The 25,734-nt window shown below is 44.1% G+C and overlaps 1 protein-coding gene across 1 annotated transcript; it reads right to left on the reverse strand.

Annotated features, from left to right (window-relative positions):
* Positions 1-34: 34 nt before the first annotated feature.
* On the reverse strand, positions 35-25,358 carry pax3a (paired box 3a; the record flags this gene model as incomplete). The annotated part of the gene is made up of 9 exons (XM_084058522.1): positions 35-52; positions 1,503-1,766; positions 7,485-7,705; positions 7,968-8,133; positions 10,276-10,475; positions 23,010-23,153; positions 23,666-23,795; positions 24,572-24,807; positions 25,274-25,358. The coding sequence occupies 9 exons, from the start codon at positions 25,356-25,358 to the stop codon at positions 35-37; spliced, it is 1,464 nt and encodes a 487-aa protein (XP_083914648.1).
* Positions 25,359-25,734: the final 376 nt, after the last annotated feature.

Consider the following 25,734-nt stretch of genomic DNA (forward strand, 5'->3'; position numbering starts at 1 on the left):
CAGAGAAATCTTCTGCTCAGACCATGCTGGAGCTTCATATGATGAAAGGCACCTGAGAAGGGCAAAAGAACATAATCGGTTTAAGAACACTATACTTGAATGAGGATGCCTAGCCGTTCAAATAGATCAAGTCCCTGACAGGTGTTTCAGTGCTGAGTGCCAGCGAGTGGCTATACATCATCATACATCAAGTGACATGAGTTGAGATGTAGTCGAGAAGAATGTTGGTGACAGACAGCAAATTAATGCTAAAGTGGGCGAGAGCAGGCGTGGCACGTGGAATCTCATTCCCTTCACCAGCTGCTTGTTAAGTAACATATTCATGAAACACTATATGAAAGTTCCGTTGAACTGTACTAAACACTCATTTAACTTAATCTGGAATATTTGAACCATGGCAGAACTAACTGAATAAAAATAAATAAATAAAATAATATTTAATAGATAATGTTAAGTATGCCAAAATATTATGTAACCGAAAATATGTATGTTTAGGACCCATTTGGCCAATCAATATATGACTTTCTCACAGAAATGATATATTTCCGTCCATTTCCTGTGTATTTTGAAGCATATGAAATATATTTATATTCAGTATGGGTTTGCATAGCTCTCTGGCTCTGTTCTGACCTCCACTGGGACACATGGTTCTAATCCTGGCCTGCCAAGGGCCATAATCGCTCCCCGTTAAAGAGCACTTTCTACACACACACACACACACACACACGCGCGCGCGCGCGCGCGCGCGCGCGTGCGTGTGTGTGTGTGTGTGTGTGTGTGTATCACTAACCCCCACCCTACAGGCTGTGTGCGGGTCCCTCTTAGGGCTGGCCAAATTAATGACATCAAGATGTCGCCACTGATGGGCGAGTCAACATGTGGTAGCCTAGCCCCCCACTACACCACCCCCACCCCCAGACCCACGCGCTCTCCTCCCTCCTGTCAAACATGCTTTGGGGAAGCGGCTCCTTTCATTTTTGGTGGGGTATCTTCGTTACACAGGGGTCATTACATGGCTAGGTGAGCTAGCCCAGGGTTTGATGGGCAAGCTCATCACACAGGGTCATGAAAGGGCAGTGAACAAAAAGTGTGTGTGTGAGTGTGTATTGGCTGGCATAATGTCCTGACATTCCTCCGGATCAGACCTCATGGATACTCCACTCGCAGTAATGTAAACTTCAGCAGTTTGGCCACAATAGTGCTAACATGCTACATGTAATCTCAGCACCCCCACTGGGTGATTTGAGAACCTCTCTCATCAGCATTGCCTTCGCAATTAACGGAGGCTATGAGTCAGAAAATCAAAACCAAACACCACCCCCAATGACAGAGAGGAGGCTGCAGAGGGACGTGACCACTAATCAAATATATAACAGTGTTAGTCAGAAGTCAAACTCGCATGCCGGTCAAAATCCACTAAACTCCCGACATTTGGCACGGGTCACTGCGGGAACAGCAGTTCAGTGTTTTCAGGCAAAGGGCAGAGAGTGTTCTGGGCGTACCTTGCTCTGACTATACTGTCCATACTGGTAGGAGGGATGGTGGTCCACAGCGTACGCAGAGGAGCTGTAAGCGGCCGGACAGTAAGACTGGGAGCTAGGCAGGGCAGGCATGCTGGTGAGGCCCGGCAGCGCCTCCAAGCGCTGGGAACTGTGACAACTGGCAGCCATGCCACTGCCAGGCTCCAGGCCCCCAGTCAAAGGGGAGAGGGCAAAGTCACTCTGGGGCTGATGGGGCACTCCTCCTGGGTTCAGTAGGCCCATCACCTGACGGGAGATACAGAAGAACACTTATTAGACAAATAGAATAGAATGGACAAGACTGGTATATAATAGAATGTAATAGAATAGAATAGATACAGATGCGTAGCCAAACTGTCTGAGACAGGATGGATTTTCCAGCTGCGCCATGTTCGTGCAGAGGACATACACTGCACAGTGATGAGGTATGATGTATAGACTGGACAAGAGTCTCTTGGGTTTCATAATTTAAATAACGCAATACCGCCAAGAAGAGTGAATGAGGAATTTGTCAGAGCAAAGAAAAAATAAATTGCACAACTGGGCCATTCCCGCTGTGCAACCAACGATGGATTTCCACCCTGGTATTGTTGACCACCAGTCAACCACCGTTCCCATTACGCTGAGGTCAGTGAAAGTGTAGGTTCTCTCCTGGTTCAGACCATCAGAAACACATTACTCTGGCCTCAGCCACACACGTGGTTCTCTTTAATCTGTTTCCTCACTGACCGGCCGGAGACCAGACATTGTCTACAGGGAACACAGTTCAGTTTCCTCCTAGTTTTGGTTTTGTTTTATTCTGCCAGATTCGTCTTGTGGAACTGGGGAAAGTAGATTGAAGAGCTTTCATCACTGCATTTAAGTGAACAGGCTATTTAGCAGTTGTTGTATTTTGTTGTATGTTAGAATCTATTTCCGAAACCAAATTAATGTTTCACAGTATGGAATTATGAGATGGTCCTATAAAGGAAACATTGAATTAAAACAAATTAAAATTGAATTAATTATATTATAATTATTATTATTATATTATTAATCGTCTCTCTGTCTCTCTCTCCTCTCTCTCACGCAAACACATGTGCAGGGCGCGCACGCACGCACGCACAAACACACACACACACTTTTTTAGTTCAATGCCAACCAAATTAACCATATCCTTGCAGGGCCAAAGGGCACATGTAATGTCCATGTGTGTGTGTGTGTGTGTGTGTGTGTGTGTGTGTGTGTGTGTGTGTGTGTGTGTGTGTGTGTGTGTGTGTGTGTGTGTGTGTGTGTGTGTGTGTGTGTGTGTGTGTGTGTGTGTGTGTGTGTGTGTGTGTGTGTGTGTGTGTGTGTGTGTGTGTGTGTGTGTGTGTGTGTGGGTGGGTGTGTGTGCACTAAGCATTTATGTTCTGATGTCAGGGGTGATGTGATACATCGTGAACAGCTGCACTGCTGCACAACAGTTTGCGTGAGAAGCGATGTCGTGAAAACAGCTGAAAAATGGGTTGAGAGAAAGACAGAGTGCGATGAGACAGGACAGAGGAAAGAGCAGAGAGGAGAGAAGAGAGAGGAGAGAGGAGAGAGGGGTGAGGAAGGAGGAGAGAGGAGGGAAGGAGGAGGGAGGTGGGTTGAAGAAACCAACAACATGACAAAGAAACCAAAATCTCACAAACTATCAAAACAACTTGAAACGACAAGTGGGAAGAGTGACATAATGTTAGAGCTGGAAAAATAGGCCAGACGCGCACGCACACCCACACACAGGCATGGGCATTCGCGCGCATACTCACAGTAAATATACTGTAAGACATACACGTACAGAAAATATAAGACACACACACACACAGGCATTCAAAACACACACACACACACACGCGCGTGTGCGCACGCTCGCACACCATCCACACCAGCAATCTGTTCCCTGTGGTGTGTGTGCATGTCGAAGGCCCCATACATTTACATGACCATATCAGCAGGAGGCTATGGTCCAATACAAGCACTGAGTAAGTGCAATCAGTGATTGGTTGTGCTATAATGTTCTAATTAAACAAATACTAAACTTGAGTAAGTAAGTCAGTGCTCAACTTCAATCGGTAACACAAACCAAGTTAGACACCTTGGTGTATTATGGACTCACACTGAATTCAGACTGAAATTCAGCAGCCACATTAATACAATTACAAAGTCAGCCTATCACCTATCAATAGATCAGTGATTAAAGAATGTATGTCTCAGCAAGATTTGGAAAAACTATTGTAAGGGTGTCAGTTGCAGTTGATTCAGAAAGCTGCTGTCCGAGTCCTCACATTAAGACCAATTTTTATTTAATTCTTGGAAGACACACTGAGGGCTGAGACCCTATTTTCCAGTGGTGCAGAGATTATGAGGTTTTTTTTTTATACGTCACATCATTTATCAACATAAGTACATCAATTAAAACAGAAGCAATTAAAATTAAATCATAATGGTCAAATGATCAAATGGATCATAACATGAGCCGGAGTGGTATGATTCATATCACTCCAATTCTTTACACTGGTTCCCTATCTGTCAAATAATAGATTTATTTTTAAATACTACTGTTGGTTTATAAAGCACTGAAAGGTTTAGGGCCTAAATATCATTGCTAGTTTACAACCAACGCAGTTGTCTTTTTTTGTATCAAGTTATTCAAATGAAGATGGAGCTGGGTTCACCACACAACCCACACTTGTCCAAAATAGATGACATTTCTGAAGGACCTTTCTGAGTTTTGTCCCGGCAACGTTTTCAAAGAACTGTGGGGATATCCTATCTTTCACGTTCATGTTTCTGAGGGACGTTTCTGAGTTTTGGCCCGGCACCATTCTCCAAGAACTGTGGGGACATCCTATCTTTCACGTTCATGTTTCTGAGGGACATTTCTGAGTTTTGGCCTAGAACCATTCTCCAAGAACTGTGGGGACATCCTACCCTTTACCTTCATGGAAAACACACCCATGACATGCCCAAAACACACCCAAAACACTCCCATGACTAATTCAGAGTTTTAATACAGCGGCTTTGCGCCTGTCACCGACCTAGAGAAATTGGAGGCGGACACATTCCTTGCTAAAACTGTCTTTACTGTCTTGTTAAAGACTTGTTCTGTTTACCGCTGCCTTACTGAGGCTTCGAATTCATTTCTTGCACATTTTATGGCTTATTCTTATTTTCTATTCTCTTAATTCTTTGATAACTTTCAATTACATTCAAATGTCCTTTTATGTTTCTTTTGCACTTTGTCTTAATGTTTTGTGTAAAGCTCAGTGAACTGCCTTGTTGTTGAAATGTGCTATACAAATAAACTTTCCTTACAAACAAACACACACACACACACCTGCGTGCGTGCGTGTACAGACTGCGCACGCACATGCACACGCACACACACGGTTTTGGTGAGCCAACATCAGGTGTGTGAGTGTAAGTAATTTACAGTAGTCTGTCAGAGGAATTGAACCTCACACATTTAAAGAACATGGTGATGTGAGGTTACAAGCAAATGGAAAACACGTGGAGGTCAAACCGCACAATTCATCTCACAGCAGGGTGTGTGTGTGTGTGTGTGGGGGGGGGGGGCTCAACACAGTTATCCTTACATTATTGTGTCTGAGCCGGGCACCTTGCAAAAATACATTTAAAATATTTTGTTTTAAAGGCAATAAAAGTCCTTCAACATTCTATATTTAAATAATGATTTGAAAAAGTGTGTGTGTGTGTGTGTGTGTGTGTGTGTGTGTGTGTGTGTGTGTGTGTGTGTGTGTGTGTGTGTGTGTGTGTGTGTGTGTGTGTGTGTGTGTGTGTGTGTGTGTGTGTGTGTGTGTGTGTGTGTGTGTGTGTGTGTGTGTGTGTGTGTGTGTGTGTGTGTGTGTGTGTATGCATGAAAGAGATAGCAGGTTAAAATATATAGTGTGAATGTGTGTATGAGTGTATGTATGCCCTCTTTCTTTCTCTCTCTCTCTCTCTCTCTCTCTCTCTCTCTCTCTCTCTCTTTCTCTCTCTCTCTCTTTGTCTCTCTGTGACTAAAACAGCGGCGGTTCCCGAGGGTGTGTCTGTTTCGAGGTTGTTCCGGGGATTAGGCCCCATGGGGGTGCAAAGCTCGGCCGCTTGCTGTCTCAGTGAGAACGAATTCCTCTGGTATGCACCAGATCAGCAGCCAGACGCCAGAGACTCCACCACCACAGGGGGACCGCAGTCCACTGGCCCGGTCCACTAGACAGGACTGCTGCCACTTCCACTGCAGGCCTGAAGGCCTCTAGACGAGACGGGCCTTGCTGTCTAACTATCACCTATCTAAAGTAAACCGTATTCCTATCACGACTCCGCTCGGTCCTTAATCTGAGCCCACCACATCTGGAATTGACTGAGCCCTAGAGACACCTTTTTCCTTCTTCTTCTTCTTCTTTCTTTCTTTCTTTCTTTCTTTCTTTCTTTCTTTCTTTCTTTCTTTCTTTCTTTTTTTTTTCTTTTCTTTTCTTTTCTTTTCTTTTCTTTTCTTTTCTTTTCTTTTCTTTTCTTTTCCTTTCTTTTCTTTTCTTTTCTTTTCTTTTCTATTCTTTTTTTTTTTTTTTGCACCACGGTGGAGATTGAAGTGTGAGACATTTCAGTAGTATTATTTCTTGAGATACAAAATCATGGTTGGATCAAGTGGTTTAATAATCCCTCACTTAGCAGGTAACTCAAGAACATACTTTTAGAGCAACATGGAGAAAGCTCTGTGGCTGTAAAAGAAGAAAAAAAAGATCAAAAAAGTTTTTGAATTGCTAGAAGAGCGGTCTTCGTGTGCTAGCTATCAATGTCATTGAATCTAATCGATTCTCATTTCCTCTCTTTTATTAAGTTAAAATAGGGAAATTAATTCTGTCCTAGACTGAAATGGAGATGAGCGCACTGCCATATACATTCACGTGGCTCCGACGAATACATAAATTAAAACAAATTAGCCAACAAAGTGAGTCATTTACATAAATTACACAGTGTGTTACTAGGGGATAGATTACTTCATTCCAATCAATTAAGACAGTGGAACATTCCGTGATTGCAATTCCAGACAGAGGGAGCAAACATTCCAGGCACAGCGTCCCTGTGCAAGACGAGATGGCTGCTCTGTGCGGAGCTGTCCGCTAGGGTTAATGTTCAAACCATCCACCAGGCCACACCACCTTTGACCTCTTTATTGGACTTATAGCCACCGACTGACCCTGTGGGTGTGTGAACTAACAGACACAATCACACATGCTGAGGGTGGAGCGACTGGTTTGCCTATGGGCCAATGACGTTAAATATCAGCCAAACAACTGTGTGTGGCTGAAACTTGGGGAAAGAAGCAGCAGCGTCTGGTACTTAACAATCACTCACATATCAAAGCAAGACAAATTATCGCTCCAAACCATACTGGTGCCACACTGACTGTGTACCATAGTGGATGAGCCAGATACGTTTTTATGTCAATATATACACATCCTGGGGCTTTTGTGGGAGAGACAGAGTTGCCAGAGGCAGTTTCTTTCTTTTTTTTTATCTACGCTCTGCAGAAGGCTGAGAATCTCTCTCATGGGATACCGTTACCCAGCATGCATTGCATGGGGGGCAGCCACCCTTTGTGGCGGTTAAAAGCTCGTTTTCCGCCTGTTAGTCCATCTACCTCACTGGTGGGAAGCCACTGATGGACACTGATGACTGTGTAATCGACCATAATTGTCTTTTCAGTTTTGATTTGTGTCATCACTCGACTTGCTCGTCCATCCTCATCTCCCTCTCCATTTCTCTCTCTCTCTCTCTGTCTGTCTCTTGAAAGAGTGACATGTGCCACATTTAAAATTCATCAGCACCAATGAACTAAATGCGGCCGTGTTTCCCAGCCTAACAAGGTTCTCATTGCAATGACACGTCCGAGGTCACACCTGGGATGCCCAGGCGTTCGTGGCTTTGTGCTTGTGCTGTGTTTGTATACTGCACACTAACCTGTGGAGAGAGACTGTTGCTGATGCCGGGGTTGACTGCATTGGAGTGTCCTGGCGGGGGCACAAAGCCATCAGAGTACCCTGAGAAGCTGTGGCGTCCGGAGGACAAGCAGTAGGCCGAGCCTCCGTCCTGGGCCCCCGCTGATGGGCCAAGCCCACCCTGGTGCACCGAAGTAGGAGGGAGAGGCTGTGGTCTGTGCACAGTGTTGGACGGTTCTGACACTGATGTTTGAGAGAGACAGATGGGAAGATATGAGATAATTATTTAGCCATTATAAGATAAGATAATGCTTAAAAAACATAACTATAATAGACATAGTACCACATATATAATAAAAAAGATCAAACATAAATAGGCCTAAGTTTAAAATTAAAATAGGGCACTTGCACAACATGAGATATATCAAAAAACTATATTGAATTACATTACATGAATAAAAGCATGTCATCTGCATAGAGTGTGAATTTGTTTGGCTATGCCTACCCTGAGCTATGGAGGTGGGTGGATAGGGGCTCTCTGACAGCTGATAGGACTGCAGGCCTGACATGGCTGACGGAGGGAAACCACCGGGAATCAGGTGATTGAATGCCATCAGCTGATTAGCACCTGCTTGCTTCCTCCACCGGGCTCTCCTGTTGCTAAACCATACCTGAAAGACAAAAAACAAAGCAGAAAAGAAAAGTGAGTGTCACAGCTATATATAATACATTTGTTTGTATTTTGCGGTTCAACATTGATATATTGTATACGAGAGAGAGAGCGAGAGAGAGAGAGAGAGAGAGAGAGAGAGAGAGAGAGTGTGTGTGTGTGTGTGTGTGTGTGGGGGGGGGGGGGGGCTCTCATAGCCCAGGGCTCATCAGATAGTGATCTAAACATCTGGAAAGTGCAGTGGAACTACAGTGACGTTTTTATTCATTCGCAGAGCTCAGATCAGCTGCATCACATAAATCAAGCCATGAAGCTATTACAGCTGTTTAACACCTCTGGTAATACATTATCTGAATGAAGCATCTAAGGGCTTTGATGGAATCTCTGCCTTTTTTTTACAGGAAGTCTGCCAAATACAGGAAATGGAGGAAACCCTCTTCAGTGTATGTGAGTGTAACCACCTGGATTCGAACTTGTGTCTCCCACGTGGGAAACCAAACATCTACCAAAGCCAACAGGGAATCCCCCATTGGCCAATTGTTAGACTTCTGGGCTTTGGGTAAGGCTACTCTTCTAGGTAACCGAGAGTAGGCACCTAAACATTGTGGGCAAGCAATTCTTTCCAAAAATGTAAAAATAAAGAATTTGGAAAATGGTCTCTAGTTTTTCTACAACTGCTAAAAATTGCTACGAAACCTGTCGCTAGACAGTCAATATGGGCATAAACAAGAAGTTATAGGGTAAATTTAGGTCCGATAATGATGTACCATGCATGTTCAAATCGGGTATACTTTACTTTAGACCATTTTCCTAATGTTTTTTTTTATTTTAACATTTTGTAAAAAAAAATGTAACCAATTTAACATGGTACCAACAATGATTAGGTGCCCTCTCTTCCTGTATCCCTCTCCCACTGAGGGCAGACAGTGCACTGCATGAGCTGACATAACCAGCACAGCGAGGGTTCGTGTCTGTATGTGTAAGGCATGTGGGGGCGGACCACGTGTTTATCGGCTATAATAAATTGCCTAACAAGATGGGCATTCCCAGCCAGCACCCATATGTCATGCATCACTGAGGAATAAGAGACTAAGGCCCCTGCATTCTACCAAATAAGGCAATCTCCCTATCACCTTTTAAGTGATAGGGTGATCACCCACTAACTAACTATGAGCGCCTACTATCAAAATCACCATTTGGGTGATCACCCTATCACATAAAAGGTGATAGGGTGATCGCCTCATTTGGTAGCATGTAGGGGCCTTGTACAGTATGTGAGTATCTACTTGCAAGCAAGCATGCGCGCGCTATATTTTGAAGCTCTCTCTCTGTATCACATACAGTCTATACTCTATACTGTACTGTATGTGCTCTGTAAATATAAAAACATCACATGGATGCACCTGGGACGTATCATCAGTGTTGTAGCCTGGTGTCGACGGGTGTTTCGGGTCTCGCAACATACACCCTCGCCCAGGTGACCCAGCCAGGGTTGATCAAGCCCCGAATTACGTCCCAGTAGCTACCCACAGTCAGTCCTCTTAGGGAAAGACAGGGCCCCTCAGTCCGCTTCTCCGGAACTACTCTGCTGGGACCGGGGGAGGCTCTGGCACGTGGAGGGACTAGGCTCTGTGGATGGCCTCCTGTCCGGGCCCCTCCTTCGTCTCACCAGGTCCAGGACCTGAGCGTTGCACCAGACTCCCCCGCTCCAAACATTTCACTCCGGCATGATGGTGTCTTGGCGCAAAAGTAACCAATTTAATATGGTGCCCACAATGATTAGGTGCCCACTCTTTCTGTATCCCACTCCCACTGAGGGCAGACAGTGCACGGCATGAGCTGACATAACCAGCACAGCGAGGGTGTCTGTTGTGTAAGGCATGTGGGGCGGACCACATGTTTATCGGCTATAATAAATTGCCTAACAAGATGGGCATTCCCAGCCAGCACCCATATGTCATGCATCCCTGAGGATTAAGAGACTTAGCTCCCTGCTGGGTGAATAGCTTGAGTGTCAGTGTGGGCATACAGTATGTGAGTATCTACTTGCACGCAAGCATGTGCGCGCTATACTTTGAAGCCCTCTCTGTATCACATACAGTCTATACTGTACCGTATGTGCGTGTGTGTATGCATCTCTCACCTGCACTCTGGCCTCTGTAAGCTTGGCCCGCTGAGCCAGCTCCTCTCGCGTGTAGATATCGGGGTAGTGCGTGCGCTCGAAGGCCCTCTCCAGCTCCTCCAGCTGTTCGGTTGTGAAGGTGGTCCGACTGCGGCGCTGCTTCCGCTTCAGGGGCAGGCCCGGCTCCGAGTCCACGTCCGAACCTTCGTCTGAGTGACTGGCTGCAACGACAGAACCCACGAAACGTAAGTTAAATTCAATAGAAAATCTTGTTAGTGGACTCAGGTCAATAGTTTATGTATACCATATATATGCATAATGACTATGACCGGGGCCGGGGTGAAGACAATAGTGTTGAGTACAAGGTATGGTACACGGCCACTAGTAGACCTCCTGGTCCTTTTTAAACTCCTCAGCAGTTCCTGAGGGGATCAAAAGCCTCGTAGGCCGCTTGAACATGGATTAGAGAGGTGCAGATCACTCCCCTCAGGGCATCTATCCCTCGGTTCCCGGAGTGTCTCTGCTGGTCTTATCCATGCTGTGCATTATTGAGATGCGGTCCCACAGCAAAAGAGGCAGGCGCCCATCCCGTTTTTGCAGGTGCTTCTTAATCTGTTTGTTCAGTTGAGGGGCAGCACGGACAGACAGACAGAGAGACTGGACGGCTGGACGAGACAGCTTTTGGGAGCTAATTCAGCAGAAGGGAGTCAATGAATGCTTGGAGGCTAAGAGGTAGCGTGTGTGTGTGTGTGTGTGTGTGTGTGTGTGTGTGTGTGTGTGTGTGTGTGTGTGTGTGTGTGTGTGTGTGTGTGTGTGTGTGTGTGTGTGTGTGTGTGTGTGTGTGTGTGTGTGTGTGTGTGTGTGTGTGTGTGTGTGTGTGTGTGTGTGTGGAGGGGGTGGGGGTTACCCGTCTATTAAGTAATGATTAGGCTCCTCAAACTAGCGTGACAGCCTGCCATTGTCCACCATTACATGTCTGCAATACGCTTTCTCTCTTGCTCTTTCGTTTGCTCGCACACACACACACACACACACACACACACACACACACACACACACACACACACCATCTCATGCATCTGCCACGTCTGGGCCGTGGGCTTTCAGTCGATATGCTCTGTGTGTATGACAATGTTTCAGACCCAGATGGTTACAGACAGAAGGAGTTGGAATCCATTGCCCTCCTCCTCCTACTCACCCCGAGGGACCTCTTAAACCTCACTGCAGTCAGAGGAAGGTTCACTGCACCTTTTAGACCCTCACAGACGGCCAGACTACAAACACCTATATTGAGAGGGAGACAATAATGCCTAACTTAGCCTATACTTGGCCATACGGCGGACGTGTCCCTTGACAAAAATGTCAGATTATTATTTCTTTCTTTCTTCTAATTTACACTTCATCGCTGACCGTGCTGCTTGCTTAAAATTGGCGCACCATGGATTAACTACTTAAACCCCATATACTGCGTTGACCATGTCCTCCAGGAGACCGTACTATAGGTCCCCTCCTTTTTTCCCTATATACCAATCCACAACGCTATTTTCGCCAAATGTTCACCTATTATAACATGCCCAGAATAGGGATGCTAGGGTTCGTGTGGTTAAAAGACGGAGAGAGAAAGAGTGTGAAAGTAACTCAAAGTGGAGACAGGTGTAATAGCAGGAAGGGTCTTCGTCAGAGGGGCCAGTCTGGAGCCTCCATCTTGGAGCTGCAGACTGTTCCTTCTTCCTCTACCCCCCAGATTTAAAGCTTTTTAATTAAAAAAGTGCCAAGTCAGATACACAGGGGAGCGGGGGTCTCACCCACCCCCTCCACCTCACCCCAAATGCCCCGAGCCCCTGGAGCCAAGCAGGAAATGCTTGTGCCGGTTGCCAGTGTGATTCCGACCGGGCGTTACATGAGGATTTGGACCCCGGGAGTTCTCCACTATGCGCTCCGGACCGCCGCGGATTCTGATGCTGGGAACAGAGCTCTTTATTGCACGCTGACCGGGGCGCACCATGCTGCCAACGACGCTCACGGAAGATTGGCTGGACGGATGGATGTTAAGATACTCGTGGAAAGTCTGTTTCGCGCTGGGGAACAGACTTTGGGGGGATGTGGTTTGTTTGGATGGTGGGGGGGGATGTGGCCTGAAACCAGTTGGAATGTATTGTGTCACACAACAGGCTTGAGCAGAAGGCCACACAGCACGGGCCCAAAACTTGATAACTTTTCTATAAACACGCCTTTCAACAGCAATATTTTCTGCATATCCCGTTTTTAATAGAAACGCAGCATGAATGTATTCCGAAGATGTCACTTAACAAACAAATTTGTTCCCTAAGGGGAATTATTTATAACGTTCACCATGAAAGCCAAACTGCTGAGACGAGTTAATTGACGGATAAACAAGAGAAAGGACTAAACAAACCAACAAGTGAAGGAACATACGGTGCCATTTGAGCCAAGGAAAAGAGGAAGAAAGCAAAAGGAAAGGAGCCAAATGACAAGAGCTGACTACCCAAAGATTCCTAAGGGAGGGAATGAAACTCATAAACCTCCTCAGTGGAGAAAGCTCCCCAGTGACACTGTATCATGTTAACTGCAGGGTGGGGAGTGGGGGGGGTGCCCCACTCCTTTCTTTTTTTTTTTACTCCCTTTATTTCTCCCGCTATCTCCCTCTCTTTCCCCCCTCCCTGTTTTTATTATTAGTAACTGCAAGAGAAAACACTCCATCACGGACTCTCCCTTAATGGCAAATGACAGTGGTGCTTTTGTCATCCTCTCTGGCTCTCTCTTTTTCTCTCTCTCTCTCTTTTCTCCCTCTCTCGTTCTGTCTCTTTTTTCTTCTTCTTTTTTTTTTTTTTTTTTTTTTGGAAGTGTTGCGGCCAGGGCTTTTGTATGCTGGAAGGGAGAGGCCTGTGGCAGGGCTCTCTATTGGGCCGATTACCACGCTCCATCTGTAGGAGCCATCAGGGGCCGGCCGGGCCCGCATTCAGGGGCCTGTCACCTGCCCAGCAGGGGAGTGGGGGTTGCTGTAGGGGTTGGATGGGGGCAGGAGGGCCAGGGGATGAGTGGGGGGAGGACGGGTGGGTGGGTGTGGGGGGGGGGCACAAAGGGGTCCGGAGAAGGGCCACTGGGGCTGCGGAGGGGCACAGCAGGGGAGCGAGCCCCAGAGACCCCTCCTTTCCCTCGGAGGCTTGGGGGTTGGGGATGGTTGGAGGCACCTGGACAAGATGATGCTGGGGAACGGGTGCTGGGTGACCCAGCCAACGAGCATCAGCCACACTTCAGCTGAGAAATATTTTTCATTGATGTAATGTATACATTTCAAAACATAAAGAATTGACAAAATATATCCCTAAAAATATGCATGCATTACCTGGGTTCACATGATGTTTTTTTTTACTTTTGATGTACTTTGAATTAATTAATTAATTTTGATCACAAGATATAATAATGTTTCTATGTGTGTTCTACATATATATGTATATTTATGTATATATAAAATTATTTTTTGTCATGGGAGAATGGATGAGAGTGCTCTGTGTGCACCAAGGTCATTGCTAAAAGCAGGACCTGTCATTTTCATTTCCTTCAATCACGTCTCTTTCTCCACTTTGCTCACAGGACACCCCTCCCCCACCCCCCACGATGCATGCAACCGCGTCTTCTTCGCGCTTGACATTCTCAGACGAGGTTCCAACGCTATGCGGCGCATTGAGGTTTTTCGGTGTTGAGGGACGCCAAAGCGCAGGAGCTGAGAGCCGAAGCGGGCTGCTCCCAGTTCCCACACATTCCCCATCTACAACGGGAGAAGAGGATACTGAACACACAAAGGGAGGCCTCGACCTCCTTAACTTAAACACCCAAATCAAATTTTACGCTGCAGCTCAAGCACCAGGGAGCTGAAAATACTCCACGGCCGCTTGCAGTTTGGCAGAGGCTCTCTGACAAGAATCTTAAAAGATAGATTAAGGGGGTTGTCGCAAAATGATCCACAAAACAGACTTTTCAAACAAAGTAAGGTTTGTGGGTTAACAAACCAATAAAAGGTCGGCAGGCGGAGGTGATAGCATGTTCAGATAGCGTTCCGTATTCAACAGGTCATGTCAACAGGTTCCTTTCACACATCAGAGGCCCATTACACAAACGTAAATACACAGAAGAGTGTGTACACACCCCCCCACACACACACGCACACTCCACAGTCCGCCATATCGGCGAGGGGGCCGGCCGACAGCACTGTAGGCTCACCACCCAAGCTAAAACAGAACCGTTTATTGAGGAGACTGACAGGCAGGAAAGGTAAACTCTAGAGGGCTACAGATGTGAACCTCAGGAGTGTCTACTCCTATTAGCATCACCTGCAGCCGCACTGCCTCTACAACAAGCCAGGAAAACCAGCGAGGAGTCCAACTTTGGAATAAAGGCTGCTCTTGTTTACTGCGTATAGAATACAGTGGCCAAGGCCCCCAGAACACCCCACTCCCACGCCCCCACGCCTCCCACAGATGTTAACCTAGGCACACATACGCACATAAAGGCCTGCATCCACGCGTATGTGCATGAGCGTATACAAGCAACAGTGTTTATTTGTTGCCCTATGGCGGCAACGGAATGCAAAAATGGAAACAGACGGCTCCAGGCGGGAAGAAGCAGTTGGTGTGCGTGTGCGTGTGCGTGTGCGTGTGCGTGTGCGTGTGCGCGGGCGCGTGTGCGAGAGAGAGGGAGAGAGAGAGAGAGAGAGAGAGAGAGAGAGAGAGAGAGAGAGAGAGAGAGAGAGAGAGAGAGAGAGAGAGAGAGAGCAATGATAGTGATGCATGTTGAAAAGACTAAACTGGGACAGAAAGAACAAGAAGGAGAGAGGGAGTGATATCGAGAGAGAGAGAGAGATACAGAGAGAGAGGGAGAGAGAGAGAGAGAGAGAGGAGCATATGGGACAGTTTATGGCTGTGCCTTGGTAGGGGCTGACTGGCCCTTCCTCCAGGGGCTGTTAATAGTGAAGGTAATTGAGCTGGTGACATGTGTTCACCACACAAAACAAAGGGCAGAAGAGACAAATGAACTAGTTATTTGCCCAGGGAAGTAGATCTGGTCCTTTCAGGGCGGCAGAGCCCAGTGTGAGTGGGCCACTGAATAAAACAGTGGAACAGCACAGAGCGCCAGAGCCGAGCAGATGCCCCGGAGAAGCTGAATGGTTAACTGACAGCTCACAGGCCCAGCTGGGGTTAACAGTTAGGAGGAAGAAACGGGAATGAGTGGGCCACTCACTTGACTTGCTAAGGAGCCCCCAGGAACCCGCAGCTGCCTGGGGGAAGGGATGAGGGTGAGGTGGGGGGGGGCATAGAAAGAGAGAGCAGAGAGAGAGAGAGAGAGCGCGAGAGCGCGAGAGAGGGAGAGAATGGTGATGATGGATAGAAAAAGAAACGGAGAGAGCGAGCACAGGAGGTAGGCCCCCACGCGGACAAAGCGGCAGCTAGTGATATGACATTGAGAGATGTATCACTGTCTAATATCGCTGAGCTGACAAAAAGCCACAAATGGTCCCGCTCGGGCATTATGTGGCCCAGTGTGGGGTGGTTATTATTTAGTTCCACTGTAATGCAGTTAGCTGACAGTTTCACGGTGGCATTTCCACCCCCGGAGCACGGACAAAGCAACGGCACAGGACCCATGCAGGGACGCATCGCTGGGCCAGGCTGCCACACGTTCCAGCCCAGCAGAGACCAAATTCTCTACAGACATGACCTCACTTTAGAGCCCAGTACAACCCAACCAAACACACCACTCCCCAGGTTCAGAACCAACCCACCTTTCTCCCCAAAAAAGAGAATTATTGTCATTCTACTTTACAGCATTATTAAACTAACCTGTCCATCCAGCATGTAGAATATCCTAGAATTGGTTCAACTTGCATTGTTAATGTTTTAGAATGTGCAGATATATCATATTTGGTATACCTATAGCATCATAGCAAGAAAAACGTATTATATTTAGTACGGAGATGACTAGCGGGACCCGGGAGTCTATTAGCTGTCATCTTGACCCAAACATTATTGTAACCCTCTCCTTCTGAAGACTGATAGTTTTAACAGTCAAGTGACCCAAGGTTAGCCTCTGACCTTTTGACAGCCTTGGCCCTGTGCAGGGCTGCAGTGGAGAGGGTCTTACCGCTGACCCCCTCACAGCCTCACAACGGCCCCCAACAAAACTTCACAGCTACTGAACTGAGACTGGGAGAGGGAGAGGGAGAGGGAGAGAGAGAGAGAGAGAGAGAGAGAGAGAGAGAGAGAGAGAGAGATCGTTGCATTCCATACTTTCTTCTCATGCGCTCCAAACACTAGCTTCTTTTCCATTGTGGGGCTGCATTGCCCCCCCCCCCCCCCCCCTACTTCTGCACAGTAAAACTCTGCATGTTCATTCAACTCTTGAGTATAAAAATGGTGCATTTGGGTCCATTTTTGCTGTCTGGAATCTCATTCTGGGCTAGTGGGTTTAAACTCCAAATTTTCAACTGTTTTCTCTTGGTTTTCTTCCTTCTTGTTTTTAGGGACCATTTTAAGAACAGTTAAAATATACAGATGTGTACATTTTGAGGAACATAAAATCCAATTCTTTCTAATTGGATTTCTTTTCTTTTTTTTCCCAAAGATGGAAGAGGGACATTAATCAAACAAGTTGTCTCTGGCGTCTACGCAACGCGCATGAAGCAGCTCTACGCAACAACAGCAAAAAAAAAAAAAAAAGCTGAGGCTAAACAAAGTTAAGTGATTGACAACGCTGTCTGGCTTTACTCAATTAACTATCCTATTGTGTTCCTTTTTGCTGGAGTTCCCTCACCCCTCAGCCCCCGACCCCTTTTCTCCTCACACTCCTTTATCCTCCCCATCACAGAGTTTTGCTCAGCTAATACTCTCAAGGAAATAGAGAGCTCCTTTTCTACCAGGGTTCCTTTCCCTGACCTTCCATTGCTCATTGCTTCTCTTTCAGTCACTTCACAGTGTCTCTGGGGTTATTGGGGAGAATGCGGAGAGTACATCAGCGCCGAGGGGCCGGCTCGGGGCAGGACCCCAGCCCCTTACTTCAAAGTTGGCCTGCATTCATTAATTGTCCTTTGAATTAATATTGGAGGATCACAATGCGGGTGCCAACAGAGAAAGAGGCTTTAATGAAGCATAGAGCCTGCATTCAGTTGCAGATCAGCCAGTGTGGATTTTTTTTTTTTAGAGAAAGAGAGAGAGAGATAGATAAAGAGGGGGGGGGAGAGAGAGAGGGTGATGCCAATGTAGCAAGTAAATGTGTTGTGTATTTATGTGAGAGAAGAGAGAAAGAGAAAGGTTGTAAACTATATATTTATCTATCCTTCCATGACGTGATGGATGGACAGATGCACAGGAACACTGAATTTGAAATAATCCAGCCAATGTGAATCAGCCAGAAATGCCACTATATTTCAGCTTTTCAATGTGGATCAAATGTTTAGCGGTCCAATAGTCTGGACTGCACCTATATATATATATATATATGGTACAAATAAGCCAGGTACAGTCAACAGACAGAGAGTGGGGCCCAGATTGATATAGCTGTAGCAAACAACTCCTCTAGTTGCAATGTCTGTTGTGACAGGAGAAGGTCCCACAGTGCACTATACAGCCCTTGCCTTATTCACGAAAGGCACCGTGAAAATGCACAAAATACTGACAAATACACAAGTTATAGAATTGCAGCATCTATCTCTGTCTCTCTCTTCTTAGGGCTGCTCCCTGTCTGACAGGATATTGGTCCCTTGCCAAGGGCTGCTATTCCCGCCTCTGTGTGAGAGAACCACATTTGTTTGTGTGCACTGATGCCCCATGAGAGTATAAGTTATGAAATTTGATAATTGGTTTAGATGGCTCAGATATGAGGGCCTACACGTGGAAGTTCATTGCCCGATTTCCCCCTCAGGACACGCTTGGACCCAGTGTTTGCCGACTTTGCATATTCTCTCTGCTTTTATAAAAACATCCATTACTCAGGCTCTCCCGAACACAGTCTCTCTCTCTCTCTCTCTCTCTCTCTCTCTCTCTCGCTCTCTCTCTCGCTCGCTCGCTCACTCGCTCTCTCTCTCTGCTCCCAAGTCTTGCTATCTTTCCCTACCTAAAATCCATGCCAAAGTCACAGGGAGCCAGTAACCCACTTTATTTACACAAACAAAGTCCCACTCAGTTTCTTTGACAAAAGCAGCTAAATCTTTCATGTTTTGTCAGCACTTGATTCCTCCTGTCCCCCTGGCTATTTGCCTGCCTCTGGACAATGGGGGCAGGAGAATGGCAGCAGATTGTCGGAATGCACCTCAATGAAACCAATTATTACATGTTGACTGCGTTCACCATGGCAGATTTGAAAGCACTGGGCTCATTCAATTTGGCACCGCAGGACTCCCTTTCAAGGGAAGTTATCCCTTTGACTGTTTGTATTTCTGAGCTTTCTTTTTTTCTTCTTCTTCTTCTTTCTCCCCCTCCATCGTAAAAAAAAAAAAAAAACCTGCAAGAGTGGGCTACTCCTCTTTCATGACTTTGGTTACTTTTAATTAGCTAAATGAGGCTAAAGGGCTGTCAGTGGATGTAAAAGTAATAAACGCAGGAAGGACTGTGGTTATCTGTTAATTAAATGACACTTAATGTGTCAATTCTTTATCAAACAACAATAAGCAATTCCCTAGTACATGTTTTTTGTTATGGATATCATATGGACACTTTGCGGACAATGCCTAATAATTCAACAAGAAATTTTAAATGCTAAGGTTTCTCTGATTATTTATTTTTCATGCTGATCTAACAACGACTAGTTGAGCATATAGCTCTGCTGTTGTATTGTATTGTGTGTTGTATAAACCAAATTTGAATTTGTTATTATAAAGTCACTTTGCAATCATGGCATGCATTCATACAGATACATATGGGAGCTGAATCAACAATCAACAATTAAAGGCAATTTATGGACAACACACACACACACACACACACACAAACACACACACACACACACACACACACACACACGCACACACACACGCACACACACACACACACACACACACACACACACACACACACACACACACACACACACACACACACACACACACGCACGCACGCACACATATACACACACACACACACACACTCTCTCTCTCTCTCTCTCTCTCTCTCTCTCTCTCTCTCTCTCTCTCTCTCTCTCTCTCTCTCTCTCTCTCTCTCTCTCTCTCTCTCTCTCTCTCTTGCTCCCTCTTTGGACCATATACTTGAACTGAATTTATTCATCATACAACTTCACTGCCTACAGGAAATTGTTTTACTGTTACCTCCTCCGCACTAACTGAGCCTGCATCACCATGTTTACCATAGTCTGACATTTTATGTTTGACATTTGTGGAATCATTGTGGTCTTTCTTAGCTTTTAGTATCATAGGTTGAAATGTCTATATTTCTCTTGAATTATTCTTGTGTACAATACCATTTTTTTGCGCATTGACCCGGGGGTTGCAATCTAAATATCGATACACCTGTCAATGATAAAAGGAATTGAACTGAATTAAAAATCTTGAATGGGAAGTACACCATTTAGTATCTAATTCATTCCAGAACATGTTACTATTAGCTCCAGGGTATATCCTTTGCTCACAATGGCCAGCACTTGTTAATGCCATGCAGACCTGAGGCCGTGCAGTAGAGTTTATCCCACAAACCTTTGCTTCAATGTCCCTTTTCCCAGACAAATAAATCTAAATGAGCTAGCTTTGATCTTAGCACTTAAGGAAAGACAACAATAGTGGTGGAGGAGAAAGGGCCAGAGAGCAACAGGCTTCTCCCCTCCATGACAATAGCCTCTACAAACACCTACTTAATCAATATTTGGTCAGAAGACACTCTCTTAGTGTCCCAAAACACTCCTTTCACATTCTAATGAAGAGCTATAAAAGAGGAAAAACAACAACTACTTCCACAAAGAGACAGAAGAATGAATTATTGCTGTCCTGTAGATCAATATTGTCACTAGTGCTCTTTCATTTACTCCTAGAGCACCTATTGATGAGATGCTGTCACCCTTTGTTGTTTTATTTTTTTATAAATAAATAAATACAATAATTCAATAAATACATAATTAATCAATGAATAGGCATTGGACGATTATATCAATAGTTTGCTAACAAATACAACTGTATACAACTATGCATTTTCTATGTCCAAACTGTGGGAAACAACAGCATCGTCAACTACTAATGGCTTGAATAATAAAATAAAAAAAAGTAGGCCTAAAGAAGGATTAATTTTCACACTAATTTAATGTTTCCGATTAGTATTTCCCTTTATCGCACACTCTGTTTCGATGTGGAGTGAAAGGGCTTCGGACTCTGAGGGAACTACAACGACTATACAGCAGTAAAGAGTTTTAAAAGTAGCAGAAGTCAAGTGGCTGATCTGTATTCTGGAAGAGGGAGAGGGAAGTGCATGAATGCGCGCCCTAGGCGGGGAGGAAAGGGGCGGGCTTTGTCTCAGATGAAAGTGGAAAGAAATAAAGGGTTTGGATTTAATCTACTAGAAAAGGTTTTCTCTGAGATCACTGACTGAAGCATCAAACCCACTGCGCAAAAAAAGTGGAACAATAGTGCGTAAAAGACATTAATATAATCGCACAATACATGGCTTTTAGGAAGCAGAAATACTATTTATTTTAGTAGCCTATTGACGATTTTTTTTTTTTGCTGAAAACATTACCATTATTCTTGTTTAACTTTTTAATCTCTTTCACAGGACTTGTTTACATTCATTTAATGTGACAACACGGTTTCAGTTTTTATAAGACGTATTTGCTTTTAAATGTATAGTTATGAACTATAACGTATTTATTTATTAATGAATTGTGTTTTGTGACTGGATCACTATTATATCACTTGATCACACTTAACTACTTAACTATTATATTAATAGGATAACTGTTTAACGTGCACATTCGGGCTATATTATCTCAAAGTGGATATAGGCCTATTAATCATGGAATGGGGAAATTAAATGTAGGCCTATGCATGGCACCAATACGAGAAAACAATTATGGTTTGTAGTCTATATTTGTGGCTTAACTGGTGTTTCCAACTCAGCCACGCTTGTGAAAACATTCCTGAGATCCCAACAGGTCGTAAATCAACAGGTGTATGCATGAAGTCTATAGTAGACTCCATCTTTCTCAAAGGGACACTCTCTAAACATTAGGAAAAGCTCACAAATTAACATTTTGTAGGTGAAAACTAGGCTCTTTTCCAGCGTTGCCATATTTTGTGAGAGAAATAAGCAACCAGGTCTAGGAAAATAAGCCCAAAATAAGCAACTATTAGGCCACATGTGCACTTAAACCTTTATGCATTGGCTATTTGAAAATAGCCGATCTATACAAGCTCACAACTTGTGAGCTTGTAGATCTGCTATTTTCAAAACAAATCTTGAAAAAAAGTGAAACATTTTGAATATTTTCTTGAAACACACAAATATGACAAAATATTTTCAGACGGGGATGGGGGGGGGGGTCCGTGGACAAATAATTGATTTGAAAATGTTTGAGAACCAGTGGTTAAAGCAACATTTAGGAAACAAGCCCAAAACAGCAACTACACTTTAAATTAGAAACAAGCAAAACAATGACCCACCAATATTTACAAGCAACTTCCCAGAAAAACAAGCCCAAAGTCGCTTATAATAAGCGGACATGGCAACACTGCTCTTTTCCCCCTCTCAGTATAAGCAGTCTATAAAACAGCTCGGACTGAGCTCTATTGGTGTTCCCTGAATAATTCATCGCTCATTGCGGGTCCATAATGTCTTCTCCCAGCCCTTTGTCAGCAGCATTTTTTCCTTCTATTCTCTCCCACATTTTGAAAAGGTTTTGGCGTCTTTTTGTATAGCTACGCCACTGAGCCGCTCACTATAGCACAGGCCTTTGTGCCGCCCGGTGAAGCCGAAGAAGTGTGAGTCTCAATGGACTCTCGCGTCTTTGTCTCCCAAGTTCATCCTCAAGTGTTCAATTGTGCGCGAGAAGAAAAAAGTTTCTTATGTTGGACGGAACCGTTGGGCAAATGTTTGATCACCTTCATAGCAACGTTTGTCCACACCGCTAAATTTGTTAAGTCTATCGCATAAAAGCTATAATACCCACCACATGCATGCGTAAAAGCTGAAAAACGTTCAATATGTTGCTTTCAGGACTTGATAAAAGTGTTATGACAAGCATAAAAAGAAGCCCTTTTCCATCGAAAATTGCATATTCAATTATCAACTGAACTGCATGAGTCGTGATAAGTGTAGTCTAATTCTGGCTAAACATGCCAAATATTTCAAAGAAGGCATGCAGAAGGCAGCCTAAAATATAATAATAATAATTATTATTATTATTATACTTATATGTATTTTTTTTTCACATCTTCGACATACTTTAATTGGATATTCCTCTGCGGTAATAGGCCTATACACAAATCTACAATCAACCTGAAACTAGACACCTGCTGCTGATTATTATTATTATTATTATTATTTATTTTTAGCAGAAACTTCAATTAACATCCAAATAAGATAAACAAAACAAAACGGTTCAATGGGCTGTATTTTATATAATAATTACGAACACCGGACAATTGACTTTGGATATAAAAGAACTGTTGCACAATTTAGAGTTTGGATTTCATGAATAAAAACCACAGTATGCTCTGAGGTGATAACTGATAACCAGCCACTTACATCTGTCTCCCAGGATGCCGTCGATGCTGTGCTTTGCTCGCCGTTCGTTCTCCTCCAGTTCCCTTTTCTCGATCTCATCATCATCCTCCTCATCCTCACCCACTCCTCCGAATTTACAGCGCATGATGCGACTGATGGCGCTCACTAAATGAAAAACAGTCAAAGAATAGTTGCAAAAGCATTAGAGGCATAACGTACAGCAAACCTGATAAAAAAAAAGTATGGAGAGTTGGTAACCAAATGGAACCTTATAGATCTTTAACTCTTGAGAGTGTAAAATGAATACTGAATAATTAATGTAATTTCCAATATTATTTTTTTACAGTAGCACAGTTTACGATTTCATCAAACCTAGTCAAATTTGTTTTTAAATAACCTACTTTATAGACAACAATTTTCATTTTATTTGGAATTACAGTAGTTACTATCCTATATTGAACTATAATACTTCTAGCCTTTCTTTAGACTTACAACATTTGTTTAATGAATAACTCGGTGAATTGAAAACACATGGACTTTCTTGGGTTTAATTCTTTTAGCAAACCTTGTATACAACTGTACTTTTTTTTTTTTTTTTTTTTTTTTACAAACTGTTAATAAAGTATTCAATCAATCAATCAATCAATCGAAAACGCGTCATGCGGTCATAGCTATACCTGATGGAACATTGTTTCTGTCGCAGATGCCATCTTTCAGTAATTTGTCTCTGATCTCCCAGCTGAACATCCCTGGGTTATCTCTCTTGTACTCCTCGATCTTTTTGTCCACGTCCGGGGATGTCGTTTGCTAAAAAAAAAAAAAAAGGAAGAAAAATAAAATACAATAAAATATTAAAAGATAAGCTCGAAAGAGAATCGTGGGTTTTAGTAACCATGCGAATTTAAAAAATGATACAAATAATACATGATACATAGGCTGTAGCCTATTATTTGGCTTTAGAACATTTTTTATTCAACCTCCCAGGAGGCTGAGAAAGTTAAGACCACTGGGCCTATATATATTTGTTCGGTGAAGTTCATATCGAAACCTCTCATCTACAGCAGTGGTTCTCAACCAGTGGTCCGGGGACCACCAGTGGTCATTGAGGGGGTTCCAGGTGGTCCCCAGCTAAATGATGGACAGTTGGTAACCAAATGGACCCTCATAGATCTTAGAGAGTGTAAAATGAAACCAAATGGACCCTTAGGCCTATAGATCTTTAACTCTTGAGAGCGTAAAATGAAACCAAATGGACCCTTTTAGGCTCTCAAGAATTAAAGTATAAACATCTGCATTACTTAATTTACAAGAAGTCTACACAGCTAGAGAATGTAGAAGAATTGTTATTTTGATCAACGTTTGCCTGTCGTCTATGGCAACCACACCAATACAGCATGGAATTGTGGACAAAATCTTATCCAACGATAACAAAAATATTCTAAGTCTTGGGCCTGAGAGTCTAAATCTAATCAAATGGTGGTTCCATGGCTCAAATGCCAAAATAAATAATGGACCTTGATATGAAAAGGGTTGAAAACCACTAGATCTACAGTATATGGGTTTAATTAATGATGATCTCTGACCTTTGGCTTGCTGCCTCCGATGGCCCCGGGCCTGATGGAGCCCGTCTCCTGGTACCGACAGAGGATCTTGGACACGCAGCCGTGGGAGACCCTCAGCTGTCTGGAGATGACACACGGCCGGATGCCGTGGTGGGCCATCTCCACGATCTTGTGGCGAATGTGGTTGGGGAGAGGTCTCCCATTGATGAAGACCCCGCCAAGCTGGTTGACCCGTCCCTGTCCCAGTGGAGTGGAGACTGGACAGGACAGGGAGTGCATGCCATTTAGTAAATCAAATGTTTAGACCTATAATAGCCCTTGATAGGCATAAGTAACCAATAACTGACACTTACATTTCTATGTTTTTGCATAGTATTGTATATTTGTCTGATGAATTGAATACACAGGACCACAATGCCATGGTGCTTTCTTGGGTTTACTCCTTTTAGCATCCTTTTGTATAGAACTGTACTTTTTGTGCTTTTTTTGCAAACTGTTAATAAAGTATTCAATCAATCAATCAATCAATCAATAAGCCAATTAGTAACTTTTCTTAGACAATATTAAAATGATTTCGGCGGTTGTTATTTATTAGCCTCTTTGGTGTCATTTACAAACAGTTGACTTTTTTAACTCCTAAATCACCATACATTTACTTTAAACGCTCCTGCATACTCTCAATATTACATTACACTGTCAACAACTAGTTCCAAATACCACTACCTTCTAAAGAGTATCCTCCCCGGGGGTAGTTCTGGTGGTGAGTTGGTCGCATCATCCTTGGTATGCCCCCCGCTAGCGCTGTCATGACTCCTGACCCTCCGTCAGGCAAGAACTCCAACAACGGACTGTTTATTGAGCTTGTGATCCTCTAAAGCTTTTTTAAAAATATGTGTTCTGAGACAAATACGCGCTTCATATGAGGTGATCCTCCAGATCCTTTTAGCCAGAATGTTGGCGTCGGTCGGTTGGCAACAACAAAAAGTTAAATCCCTCGGAAATGTTGAGGACGAGTATCCAATTTGATGCCCGATATGAATGATAGAATTCTGCTAATGATTTTAACCAAAGAACTGTGTGTACCCGTGTTAAATGATCTCTGGGAGAATGTTGATGACGGTCCTGGGAGGATTTGGAAGAATAGATAGAAGTCAAAACATTTTATCTGTTTGTTGCTCTCCCCT

The sequence above is a fragment of the Gymnoscopelus microlampas genome (genome assembly GCF_963454915.1).
Source record: "Gymnoscopelus microlampas genome assembly, chromosome: 5".
Classification (NCBI taxonomy): Eukaryota; Metazoa; Chordata; class Actinopteri; order Myctophiformes; family Myctophidae; genus Gymnoscopelus; species Gymnoscopelus microlampas.